The sequence below is a fragment of the Dama dama genome, chromosome 22 (assembly GCF_033118175.1).
Source record: "Dama dama isolate Ldn47 chromosome 22, ASM3311817v1, whole genome shotgun sequence".
NCBI lineage: Eukaryota > Metazoa > Chordata > Mammalia > Artiodactyla > Cervidae > Dama > Dama dama.
This window is the reverse complement of record NC_083702.1, coordinates 28,196,750-28,209,081: the sequence shown is the minus strand read 5'-3', so window position 1 is coordinate 28,209,081 and position 12,332 is coordinate 28,196,750. Positions and strand designations below refer to the sequence as shown.

The window sequence follows — 12,332 nt, the reverse complement described above, 5'->3', positions numbered from 1 at the left end:
GGTTATAGCACTGATCCAGGGCAGTGGAGAAAGGAAGTTTGGAAGTGCCAACCAACAGGGGTGGTTTTGCAATTTTATATATGCGAGTAGGAGAGGACCTCATGGGGAAAGGTGACAGTAAAAACATAGCTGTTTAGGATATGTGAGATTGAACCATTGGGGAATTTGAACCATGGGCCTGGGGAAGAGCAGTCCAGGTATGCTGAGTAGCAGGTACAAATGTCCTGGGGCAGAAACATGATTCAGTATTCAAGGTATAGGAGGAAAATCATTGCAGCTGAAATGGAGTGATTTAGGGAGTCTGCCTGGGAAATCCCATGGACAGAGGAACCTGGCAGGCTACCGTCCATAGGGCTGTAAAAGAGTCCAACACGACGAAGGACTAATTACAACAGGCATGAGGTGAAGCTGGAGAGGTCAAGGGTGGTAAGTGGCTATCATTGTAAGTAGAATGAGATTCCTTCTCCAGAGGGATATGAGAAAGGAATGATAGGCTCTGACTTTTATTCTCAAAAGAATATTTTGGATGCTAGGTTAGAAAAAGAGATATAAAGAGATATAAAGCAGCCGTCCCCAACCTTTTTGGCACCAGCGTCTGGTTTCGTGAAGACAGATTTTCCATGGATTAGCGGGTGGGGGGATGGTTTTGGAATGATTCAAGAACATTGCATTTAGTGTGCCCTTTATTTCTATTATTATTACATAAGCTCCACTGCAGATCATCAGGCATTAGATCCTGGAGCTTGGGGGCTCCTGATATAAAGGTAAAATTAGGGAGACCTATTGAGAGGCAACAGTAGTAATTCAAGTGAGAAGAGATGGTAGTTTGATCCAATGGTGGTAGTGGTGGTGGTAAAGCACAGTGGGATCCTGGATTTATTTTGCAAGATGAAACTGACAGAATTTGTTGATAAATTGGGATATAGTTTGTAAGAGCAGTCAAAAGAACTCTAAAGATTTTAACCTGAGCAGCTAGTAGGATGAAGGTGTTATTTAGAGGTGAGGCAGACTGCCAAAGAAGCAGGTTTCAGTTCAGTTCAGTTCAGTTCAGTTCAGTCGCTTAGTCATGTCCAACTCTTTGTGATGCCATGAATCACAGCACGCCAGGCCTCCCTGTCCATCACCAACTCCTGGAGTTTACTCAAACTCATGCCCATCGAGTCAGTGATGCCATCCAGCCATCTCATCCTCTGTGGCCCCCTTCTCTTCCTGCCCCCAATCCCTCCCAGCATCAGGGTCTTTTCCAATGAGTCAACTCTTCGCATGAAGTGGCCAAAGTACTGGAGTTTCAGCTTCAGCATCAGTCCTTCCAATGACCACCCAGGACTGATCTCCTTTAGGATGGACTGGTTGGATCTCCTTGCAGTCCAAGGGACTCTCAAGAGTCTTCTCCAACACCACAGTTCAAAACCATCAATTTTTCGGCGCTCAGCTTTCTTCACAGTCCAACTCTCACATCCATACATGACCACTGGAAAAACCATAGCCTTGACCAGACGGACCTTTGTTGGCAAAGTAATATCTCTGCTTTTTAATATGCTATCTGGGTTGGTCATAACTTTCCTTCCAAGGGGAAAGCACCTTTTAATTTCATGGCTGCAGTCACCATCCACAGTGATTTTGGAGCCGCCCAAAATAAAGTCTGACACTGTTTCCACTGTCTCCCCATCTATTTCCCATGAGGTGATGGGACCAGATGCCATGATCTTAGAAGCAGGTTTAGGGGGACAATAATCAGAAGTTTGACTGGATGTATGTTAAGTCGTGATGCCTACTGAATTTCTACTAGAGTTGTTGAGTAATCAGTTGTACACATAACTGGAATTTAGGGAGACTCTCTTTCTTTTTTTTTTTTAGGGAGACTTTCGAGTTGTATTATATATACAGAAGGAAATGACATGTAAAGGGTATTTAAAGCTACAGGCATGGCAATAAAAAGAGAAGAGGGACTGTCCTGGTGGTCCAGTGGTTAAGACTCTGTACTTCCAATGCAAGGGGCAAGGGTTTGAACCTGGGTTGGGGAACTAAGATCCCACATCTGTGAGGTGAGGCAAAGAAAATATTTTTTAAAAGAAAGAAAGAGATGAGTTCCAGGGCAATGTTAAGACATTAGGGGACAGAAAACAACCAGGAGAAAACATGACTTCATTATTAACAACTTTCCTTTGAAGGGCATTGGCAACATACAGGCCCTAGCGACCTTAACATGTTAGTCACTCAGTTGTGTCTGACTCTTTGTGACCCCATGAACTGTAGCCTGCCAGCCTCCTCTGTCCATGGAATTCTCCAGGCAAGAGTACTGGAGTGGGTAGCCATTTCCTTCCAGGGGATCTTCCCCACCTAGGGATTGAACCCCCGTCTCCTGTGTTGCAGGCAGATTATTTACTGTCTGAGCCACCGGGGAATTCCAAGCAGTTTTCAGATTTTTAAAGGATTCACTTTCTCATTTTCCTTACTCATAACTTGATCCAAATCTTAAACTCTTACTCTTACTCACTCCCCTCCTTTATGCTTTCATCACACTCATTTTGAATATACTTATTGGTAGTACAACTTCATTGGAGTGTAAAATGCATTTTTGAAAACTGTCAAAAGTAATTTGGGGATTTAGCTGATGAATAAAATGGGTGATCAGGTTGGTTAATACTGTTTTTGATCAAACATTAGGCATGACTGTTGAAGAATATCAACAAGTTTATTGTGTGGTTTATCTGCAGATCTAAAAGCAATGTCGACAGGCATGTTCTAAGATGTCTTCAGCAATGACATTACTGAAATATATGTATAGTTTCCAAGAGGACTGTTTTCAATTGCCCATTATATGTCATACACATATATAAATTCTGTTAACACTATTTCTTAAGTACACTTTATCATGTGTATTTATATAGATTCTTAAAGTCCATGAACACACATATCACTATAAATAATATCTAACTTAATCTTCATTTCCTAGCCTAAGACTGTCTTAAACAACTGCTATTCTCAGTTAAGCCGATTAACTTACTAAAGCAATTGAAAATAATTACTGTTAATAAGTAAAAGTTCTACAAAGCACATTTAATAATATTTGCCCAATTCTTATAAAAATTGCTGATTGCAAACAACACAGATTTACAGACAAGCATCTTTGGATGTCTGGCTAATACTCAATTTATAAAGCAAGTATTCCCTGAAAATTATGCCAAATATTTTTCAGTGAACAAATATTTATCAAGTGCTAGTGTGTTCCAGATGCACATCATGTTGAGAAGAGTTTGCTCCTTTAAGTCCTTCCAAGTGCATCCTTAGAGATTTATATACACAAAGGAGAGAGCCAAAGTAGTGCTTCTGACTTTTGCCACGTCAGTGGATTCTCTGGGGAGTTTTGTCATGTGGAAGACCCGTTTTGCTAGGTTAGTGGAAGACCAGAGAAGCTAGTGAGGCTGAGTGTTACCCTTGACACTTACTGCATCCAGATTCAGACCTTTAATCAATTAAAGGTGACTCAGATATTCAAACTGGATTTAGAAAAGTCAGAGGAACCAGAGATCAAATTATCAACATCTGTTGGATCACAGAAAAAGCAAGAGAGTTCCAGAAAAAACATCTACTTCTGCTTCATTGACTATGCTAAAGCTTTTGACCGTGTGGATCACAACAAACTGTGGAAAATTCTTCAAGAGATGGGAATACCAGACCACCTGACCTGCCTCCTGAGAAACCTGTAGGCAGGTCAAGAAGCAACAGTTAGAACCGGACATGAAACAATGGACTGGTTCCAAATTGGGAAAGGAGTACGTCAAGGCTGTATATTGTCACCCTGCTTATTTAACTTATATGCAGAGTACATCATGAGAAATGCCAGGCTGGGATGAAGCACAAGCTGGAATCAAGATTGCAGGGAGAAATATCAATAACCTCAGATATGCAGATGACACCACCCTTATGGCAGAAAGTGAAGAGGAACTAAATAGCCTCTTGATGAAAGTGAAAGAGGAGAGTGAAAAAGTTGACTTAAAGCTCAACATTCAGAAAACTAAGATCATGACATCCAGTCCCATCACTCCATGGCAAATAGATGGTGAAACAATGGAAACATTGAGAAACTATTTCTTTGGGCTCCAAAATCACTGCAGTTGCTGACTGCAGCCATGAAAAAAAGGTGCTTGCTCCTTGGAAGAAAAGCTATCACAAACCTAGATAGCATATTAAAAAGCAGAGACATTACTTTGCCATCAAACGTCCATCTAGACAAATCTATGGTTTTTCCAGTAGTCATGTATGGATGTGAGAGTTGGATGATAAAGAAAGCTGAGCGCAGAAGAATTGATGCTTTTGAACTGTGGTTTGGAGAAGGCTCTTGAGAGTCCCTTGAACTGCAAGGAGATCCAACCAGTCAATCCTAAAGGAAGTCAGTCCTGAATATTCATTGGAAGGACTGATGCTAAATCTCCAATCCTTTGGCCACCTGATGCGAAGAACTGACTCACTGAAAAAGACTGTGGTGCTGGGAAAGATTGAAGGCAGGAGGAGAAGGGGACGACAGAGGATGAGATGGTTGGATGGCATCACCGATTGAATGGACATGAGTTTGAGTATGCTTCAGGAGTTGGTGATGGACAGGGGAGCCTGGCATGCTGCAGTCCATAGGGTTGCAGAGTCGGGCACAACTGGGAGACTAAACTAACTGTGGCACAGAAAGCTCCCTCTCTTAATGACATGGTCCAGTTGCCATCCTGGTCTCTCTGACTTGACCCATCTTCAGGGAGTAACGGGGTATAATAGAGCAGTTTCTGGTTTTCCTTAGAGGCTAACTAACATTCTTGGTTCTGGGGATGCAAAGATGGGGGGTTCCTGTTATGGAAAAATTATTACTTTTTGAGGGAATAAAAATATCTTTTTTTTTTTTTTTTTAGAAAAATATCTTTGAGCAATTAAATCAGAATATGAAAAGTGTTCAAAGTACTGAATGAGAATCTGTGAGAAAATTACTTCTTTGGCTTCACAGAGAAGGTGTTGGCACTATTCAAAGGGATGAGTCAGCCTTCCACAAAGCTTAGCTTGATGAGACAGATGTAAACTGTTGGGACGTAGCTTTTTTTTCTTTTCTTTTGGTTCTCAATACACTAGCTATGCCGGAATTGACTTGTTCTGACACGTCACTGAGAATAAAGTCTGACTTTCATTCTAGGACTTTACCTGTGAAATATGTTATAGCCTTTCCACCAAGGATCACCATTATACTGTACACTGAACATACTGAATACTGTAATTGGCTCTTTGTTCTTCACTGATACTGGTGGCTGGCCCCATTCCTCTCACAAGTGTTGACATTAATCGCTTAAAGGAAGAAAGTTATTTCTAAATGTAGGTTTACGTGTTTCTTATTAGGTAAGAGAAACTCACGATGTTTTTCATGTGCTTCACAAGTATGGTCAGCTTCGTGTCTTCGTAGGATATGACTAACTGCACTTTAGGCTTCTTGTCAGCAAACTTCTCACCTGATGAAACAGTAGAATTTCAGTGAGTTAAATTGGAAGTGGCTGATCATGTGATGGGGGCTTCCCAGGTGGCTCAGTGGTGATGAATCTGCCTGCTTACGCAGGAGACGTGGGTTTGATCCCTGGGGCGGTGTGGAGTTGGGGGAGATCCCCTGGAAGAGGAAATGGGAACCCACTCCAGTATTCTTGCCTGGGAAATCTCATGTACAAAGGAGCCTGGCAGTCTACAGTCCATGGGGTTGCAAAGAGTTGGACATGACTGAGCATGACCACATAATACACTGAACATTCAAAGACTAAAACTAAAATATTCTCCATATATTTACCTCATCTCTTCCTTTCCAGTTCCACAGCACCTAGTTTAGATGCATAAGGATCTTTTGCTTAAATTGCTAGAACACTCTTTTCCCCATCCCCAGAACCCAATGTAACCCATATTGTACACAATTACCAGTATAATCTTCCTAGGGCAACTTTTATAAAATTACTCTTTCAATCAAAGCACTGTTCATAGCTTTCCATTGCTTATGAAAAAACATCTGAATTTCTTGGCTTCATGTTATTGCTTCTTGTTGAATCCATGTTTGTTTTATTTCCCATTAATATTATTTTATACTGCAGTCCATATGCTCAGTTCTACAGACATCCTCTGCTATTTCGTTCCAGACATCACTCATATTATTCCCTTTATTTGAAATGATCTCTTTCTACTATTTCTGGCTGTTGAATTTTTACCTTTCTACAAAGCCAAATTAAAATGCAAAATAGTTTCTGTGGTCACCTCCCTCTGAACTTCACTAGCACAGCCGTAATCACTTATTATTTATATCTTAATTATTCCTTTACCTGTCTCAATTTGCTTAGTGGATTACAATCTCCCTTAAGGCTTCCTTTTTTCCCTCTTTCCCCAAAGGATATGTAAATCAGTGCTTGCTCCATAATGTTGCACTAAACGTCTATTTAATGACAAAAGTAAACCTCAATTTTCTTTTCAACTTATATAATAGCATTCCAACATTAAAATGAAGGCTTCACTTTTTTAATTAAAAGTTTCCAGTTTATAGCCAAAGGATTAAACATAATTCACAGTTTTCTAACATTTCTCTTGGTAATCGCTGGTTGTATGTTCTCTGAGGGAATTCAGAGAGAAGAAATTTATTAATAATAAGAAATTTGGCAGTGTCTTGTTGTGGGCTCATTGGGGTCTAGGTTGTTTTCTGACACTTAATAGCTCTCTAGCCCTAACATTTGAATATTAAATATTAAATGTGGTATGTTTCCTCTCCCAAAGCCCTTTACATGTTTATTAGAATCGCTTACACATTATAAACAGGTAATATTAATTATTAATAATTTTCATGTTAATGTGGATTATTGGCATTGAAATAATTAAAATTGACATCGAGTGTTTCTCACAACTAAAATGACAATTATGTAGATAAATAATTCTTCTTTAAAATATCTTGATTACAGTGATTGAATGACACTGTCAGTCTGAGATACTATGAGGTAATTCTGACGGTATTACCTGGGTAAACTGCATTTCATAATTTAAAAATGTAGCTGAACTTTTGGTATGAGGACGCTAAAAAATCTGATACTTTCTGATGAACAGTGAACATTATTTTTGAATTGAAGAGTGAAAGGATTATTAGACACATTAATTAGAAACTTAATGTGTTGAATTAGAGGAGCATTAATTCAAAGATAGGGGATTAGCATAAATTTATGGATGAGTGTCTAAATGATAGCCATACAACTGTTACTTGAATTGACAAGAGGATCAGTTCAGTTCAGTTGCTCAGTCATGTCCGACTCTGCGACCCCATGGACTGCAGCACGCCAGGCTTCCTTGTCTATTACCAACTCCTGGAATGTGCTCAAACTTATGTCTGTCGAGTTGGTGATGCCATCCAACCATTTCATGCAAGGTTAGTAACTGGAGTATCCATCAAAACACATCAGAGTTTAGAACCCACTGGAAATGCCAGCTACTAGGAAGTCACTGACTCAATGGAGATGAGTTTAAGCAAACCCAAGAAGATAGTGAAGAACAGGGAAGCCTGGCGTGCAGCAGTCAGTCGGGTTGCAAAGAGTCAGATACAACTTAGCGACTAAACAACTGCAACACAGGAAGTCTTTGTAGTCAATGTAATAATAGTAGAGGTGCTTAGTATTTCTAGAATTCTTATCGTATGCCAATGTTGGGCTCAGAGTTTCACATACATAACTCACTAAATCCTCACAACAAACTTATAAAGTTTGTGTTTACTTCCATTTTACACACGAGGAAATTGAAGTGTTTGGTCCAAGCTTATGCAGACAGTTAATGGTACCAGGTCAAATGATCTCTAAAGTCTGTTTTTGAATATCATGAGCTAAAGGGGAAATGAAGAGTCTGTAACCTAAGGGGAAAGACTTTAAATGAAGAGCCCAGAGAGAGAGGTTTTTTGTGTTTTCTTTTTTTGACTACAGGGCATATGGGATCTTAGTTCCCTACCAGGGATCGAACCTGGGCCCCTGGCATTGGAAGCTCAGAGTCTAATAACTGGACCATCAGGAATCCTGAGGGAGACTTGAGAATAGCTTCAGATGGACAAGAAGATATTAGAATATTTTGATTTTTCTGTTTCAAGTTATTCTGGGGGAATCTCATCATGCTTAATCTAACCATTTATAGTAACCCCAAGAACTTTTAAAATAATGTCAATCCAAAGAATGACCATGTTGAAATGCTTGAATGCATGCCATGCAGCAGATAATACAGGGCTTATTATGCATAATGTGTCCATTAATGTTAAAAAATGGCATTTCAAAATTAAACCTCCTTGCAGCTGATAATATATTCATATGATTCAAAACTGAAAATGCATTTTCAAAGTACACAGTAAAAAGTCTTCCTCCCATTCTTAATACCTATACAGCCAGTTCTCCCATTATTATTTTATTAGTTTTGCAAGTATTCCTCCAGAGGGACACATATCCTTCCAGAATTTCTCCATTTAAGTAAATATGAGTAAGTATTTTTATTCTTCTCCCTTTTCCTTGAAAGGAATAGCATATTTACTATTCTATACAACCATCTTGGAGATACTTTCATATCAATAATACAAAGCTTCTTTATTTTTTAAATATACTTTCAGAATATTCCATCATGAGGAAGTACCATGATTTATTTAACAATTTACCCACTGATGGGCAAGTCAGTTGTTTCCAATGCTTTCCAGCTCTTACAAACCATGCTGCATCAAATAGCTTTGTATGTGTATCATTTTGTACCCCTGTACAAGTATTATAGGATAAATTTCAACAGCAGAATTTCAGGGTCAATGGGTATTGATTGGCATTTGTAATTTTGGTAAATATCGCCAAACTGCCTTCCATGAAGGTTGTACCAATTTGCATTACCACCAACAGTGTATGAGTGCTTGCTGATTCTTAACCAAGCTTGTTAACTAAACTTTTGAATTTTTCCTGATCTGATGCGTTAAAAACGGGATCAGTGTAGTTGTAATTTGCATTTCTCTTGTGAATGACATTGAGGATTCTTTCATCTTGTTAAGAGCCGCTTGCATTTTGTTTTTGTTTTCTGGAGGTGTGGATTTATTTATTTATTTATTATTGTATTCTTTACACTGTTTTCTATTTGGTCATTTTTTTAAACCAATTCATAGGAGATGGTAACATGTTAAATACTCAGCTCTTTGTCTGTGATAAATGGCAAATATTTCACCCATTTTGTCACTTATCTGCACTTTTTTGAACTTTGCTACAGTGTTTTATATCATGCAGAATTGTTATGGACTCTGAATTATTTGTTATTGTTCAGTCACTCAGTCGTGTCTGACACTTTGCAACCTCATGGACTGCAGCACACTAGGCTTCCTGTCCTTCACCATCTCCCTGAGCTTGCTCAAATCATGTCCATTGAGTTGGTGATGCCATACAACCATCTCGTCCTCTGTCGTCCTCTTCTCCTCCTGCCTTCAATCTTTCCTTGCATCAGGGTCTCTTCTAATGAGTCGGCTCTTTGCAGCAAGTAGCCAAAATAATGGAGCTTCAGCTTCAGCATCAGTCCTTCCAATGAATATTCAGGATTGATTTTCTTCAGGATTGTCTGGTTTGATCTCCGTGCAGTCCAAGGGACGCTCAAGAATCTTCTCCAACACCAAGGTTCAAAAGCACCAATTCTTCGGCGCTCAGCTTTGTTTATAGTCCAACTTTCACATCCATACATGACTACTGGAAAAACCATAGCTTTGACTAGACGGACCTTTGTTGACAAAGTAATGTGTCTGCTTTTTAATATGCTGTCTAAGTTGGTCATAACTTTCCTTCCAAGGCGTAAGTGTCTTTTAATTTCATGGCTGCAGTCACCATCTGCAGTGATTTTGGAGCCCCCCAAAATAAAGTCTGACACTGTTTCCACTGTTTCCCCATCTATTTCCCATGAAGTGATGGGACTAGATGCCATGACCTTAGTTTTCTGAATGTTGAGCTTTAAGCCAACTTATTCACTCTCCTCTTTCACTTTGATCAAGAGGTTTTTTAGCTCCTCTTCACTTTCTACCATAAGGGGGTGTCATCTGCATATCTGAGGTTATTGATATTTCTCCTGGCAATCTTGATTCCAGCTTGTGCTTCCTCCAGCCCAGCGTTTCTCATGATGTACTCTGCATATAAGTTGAATAAGCAGGGTGAAAATATACAGCCTTGACATACTCCTTTTCCTATTTGGAACCAGTCTGTTGTTCCATGTCCAGTTCTAACTGTTGCTTCCTGACCTGCATACAGGTTTCTCAAGAGGCAGGTCAGGTGGTCTGGTATTCCCATCTCTTTCAGAATTTTCCACAGTTTATTGTGATCCATACGGTCAAAGGCTTTGGCATAGTCAATACAGCAGAAATAGATGTTTTTCTGGAACTCTCTTGGTTTTTCAATGATCCACCAGATGTTGGCAATTTGATCTCTGGTTCCTCTGCCTTTTCTAAAATCAGCTTGAACATCTGGTAGTTCATGGTTCACATATTGCTGAAGCCTGGCTTGGAGAATTTTAAGCATCACTTTACCAGCATGTGAGATGAGTAAAATTGTGTGGTAGTTTGAGCATTCTTTGCCATTGCCTTTCTTTGGGATTGGAATGAAAACTGACTTTCTCCAGTCCTGTGGCCACTGCTGAGTTTTCCAAATTTGCTGGCATATTGAGTGCAGCACTTTCACAGCATCATCTTTCAGGATTTGAAATAGCTCAACTGTTATTCCATCACCTCCACTAGCTTTGTTCGTTGTGATGCTTCCTAAGGTCCGCTTGACTTCACATTCCAGGATGTCTGGTTCTAGGTGAGTGATCACACCATTGTGATTATCTGGGTCGTGAAGATCTTTTTTGTACAGTTCTTCTGTGTATTCTTGCCACCTCTTCTTAATATCTTCTGCTTCTGTTAGGCCCCTACCATTTCTGTCCTTTATTGAGCCCATCTTTGCATGAAATGTTCCCTTGGTATCTTTAATTTTCTTGAAGAGATCTTGTCTTTCCCATTCTATTGTTTTCCTCTATTTATTTGCATTGAATGCTGAGGAAGGCTTTCTTATCTCTCCTTGCTGTTCTTTGGAACTCTGCATTCAAATGGGTATATCTTTCCTTTTCTCTTTTGCTTTTCGCTTTCCTTTTTTTCACAGCTATTTGTTAAGGCCTCCTCAGACAGACATTTTGCTGTTTTGCATTTGTTTTTCTTGGGGATGGTCTTGATTCCTGTCTCCTCTACAAGGTCACGAATCTCTGCCCATAGTTCATCAGGCACTCTGTCTATCAGATCAAGTCCCTTAAATCTATTCCTCACTTCCACTGCATAGTCATAAGGGATTTGATTTAGGTCATACCTGAATGGTCTAGTGGTTTTTCCCGCTTTCTTCAATTTCAATCTGAATTTGGCAATAAGGAGTTCATGATCTGAGCCACAGTCAGCTCCCAGTCCTGTTTTTGCTGACTGTATACAGGTTCTCCATCTTTCACTGCAAAGAATATAATCAATCTGATTTTGGTGTTGACCATCTGGTGATGTCCATGTGTAGAGTCTTCTCTTGTGTTGTTGGAAGAGGGTGTTTCCTATGACCAGTGAGTTCTCTCGGCAGAACTCTATTAGCCTTTGCCCTGCTTCATTCTGTACTCCAAGGCCAAATTTGCCTGTTACTCCAGGTGTTTCTTGACTTTCTACTTTTGCATTCCAGTCCCCTATAATGAAAAGGACATGTTTTTCTGGGTGTAAGTTCTAGAAGGTCTTGTAGGTCTTCATATAACTGTTCAACTTTAAATTCCTGAATATATTTGACTCTATTTATGGACATTCTATTATGTTTTACTTGCTCCTCTACTTATGCACTGACATCACACCATTTTAATTATTGAGACTTTGTAATGTGTTTTTATGTCAGAAAAGGTAACGTCACCTCTTTGTTTTGCTAAGTTTTCCTGATTTTTCTTTGTTTATTTTTGTTTATAAACTGTAGAATTAGCTCATGTTGTGAAGAATAAATCTTCTGGAGATCAATCAAGATGATGGGGTAAGAGGATGTAGAGCTTACCTCCCCTCAAGAACATATCAGATAATACATCTAAAGGTGGAACAAATTTCACTAGAAATTGGCAGAAGGACTCCTGTACAATCAAGGCTATAAGAAAGATATACATGTGATCAGGTAGGAAGGAAAGAAAAGAGACTGAGTTGGGATCTTTGCTCCTGGGAGAGACTCAGAGGAAAGGGGAGAATTTATTGGCAGACAGCTGCCTGGGGGAGTGAGCAGTGAAAGCTATGGATTAGGCACCCCAGTCCTGAAGAAGAGCCCCCTTGG

At 39.6% G+C, this 12,332-nt stretch overlaps 1 protein-coding gene across 1 annotated transcript in view; it reads right to left on the bottom strand.

The window, feature by feature from the left end:
* Positions 1 to 12,332, bottom strand: part of PIK3C2G (phosphatidylinositol-4-phosphate 3-kinase catalytic subunit type 2 gamma) — a 410,590-nt gene that overhangs the window by 27,037 nt on the left and 371,221 nt on the right. The window contains exon 31 of the mRNA XM_061124127.1: positions 5,389 to 5,483. Coding sequence (XP_060980110.1) covers positions 5,389 to 5,483 — 95 coding nt within the window. The remainder of the gene's footprint in view (positions 1 to 5,388; positions 5,484 to 12,332) is intronic.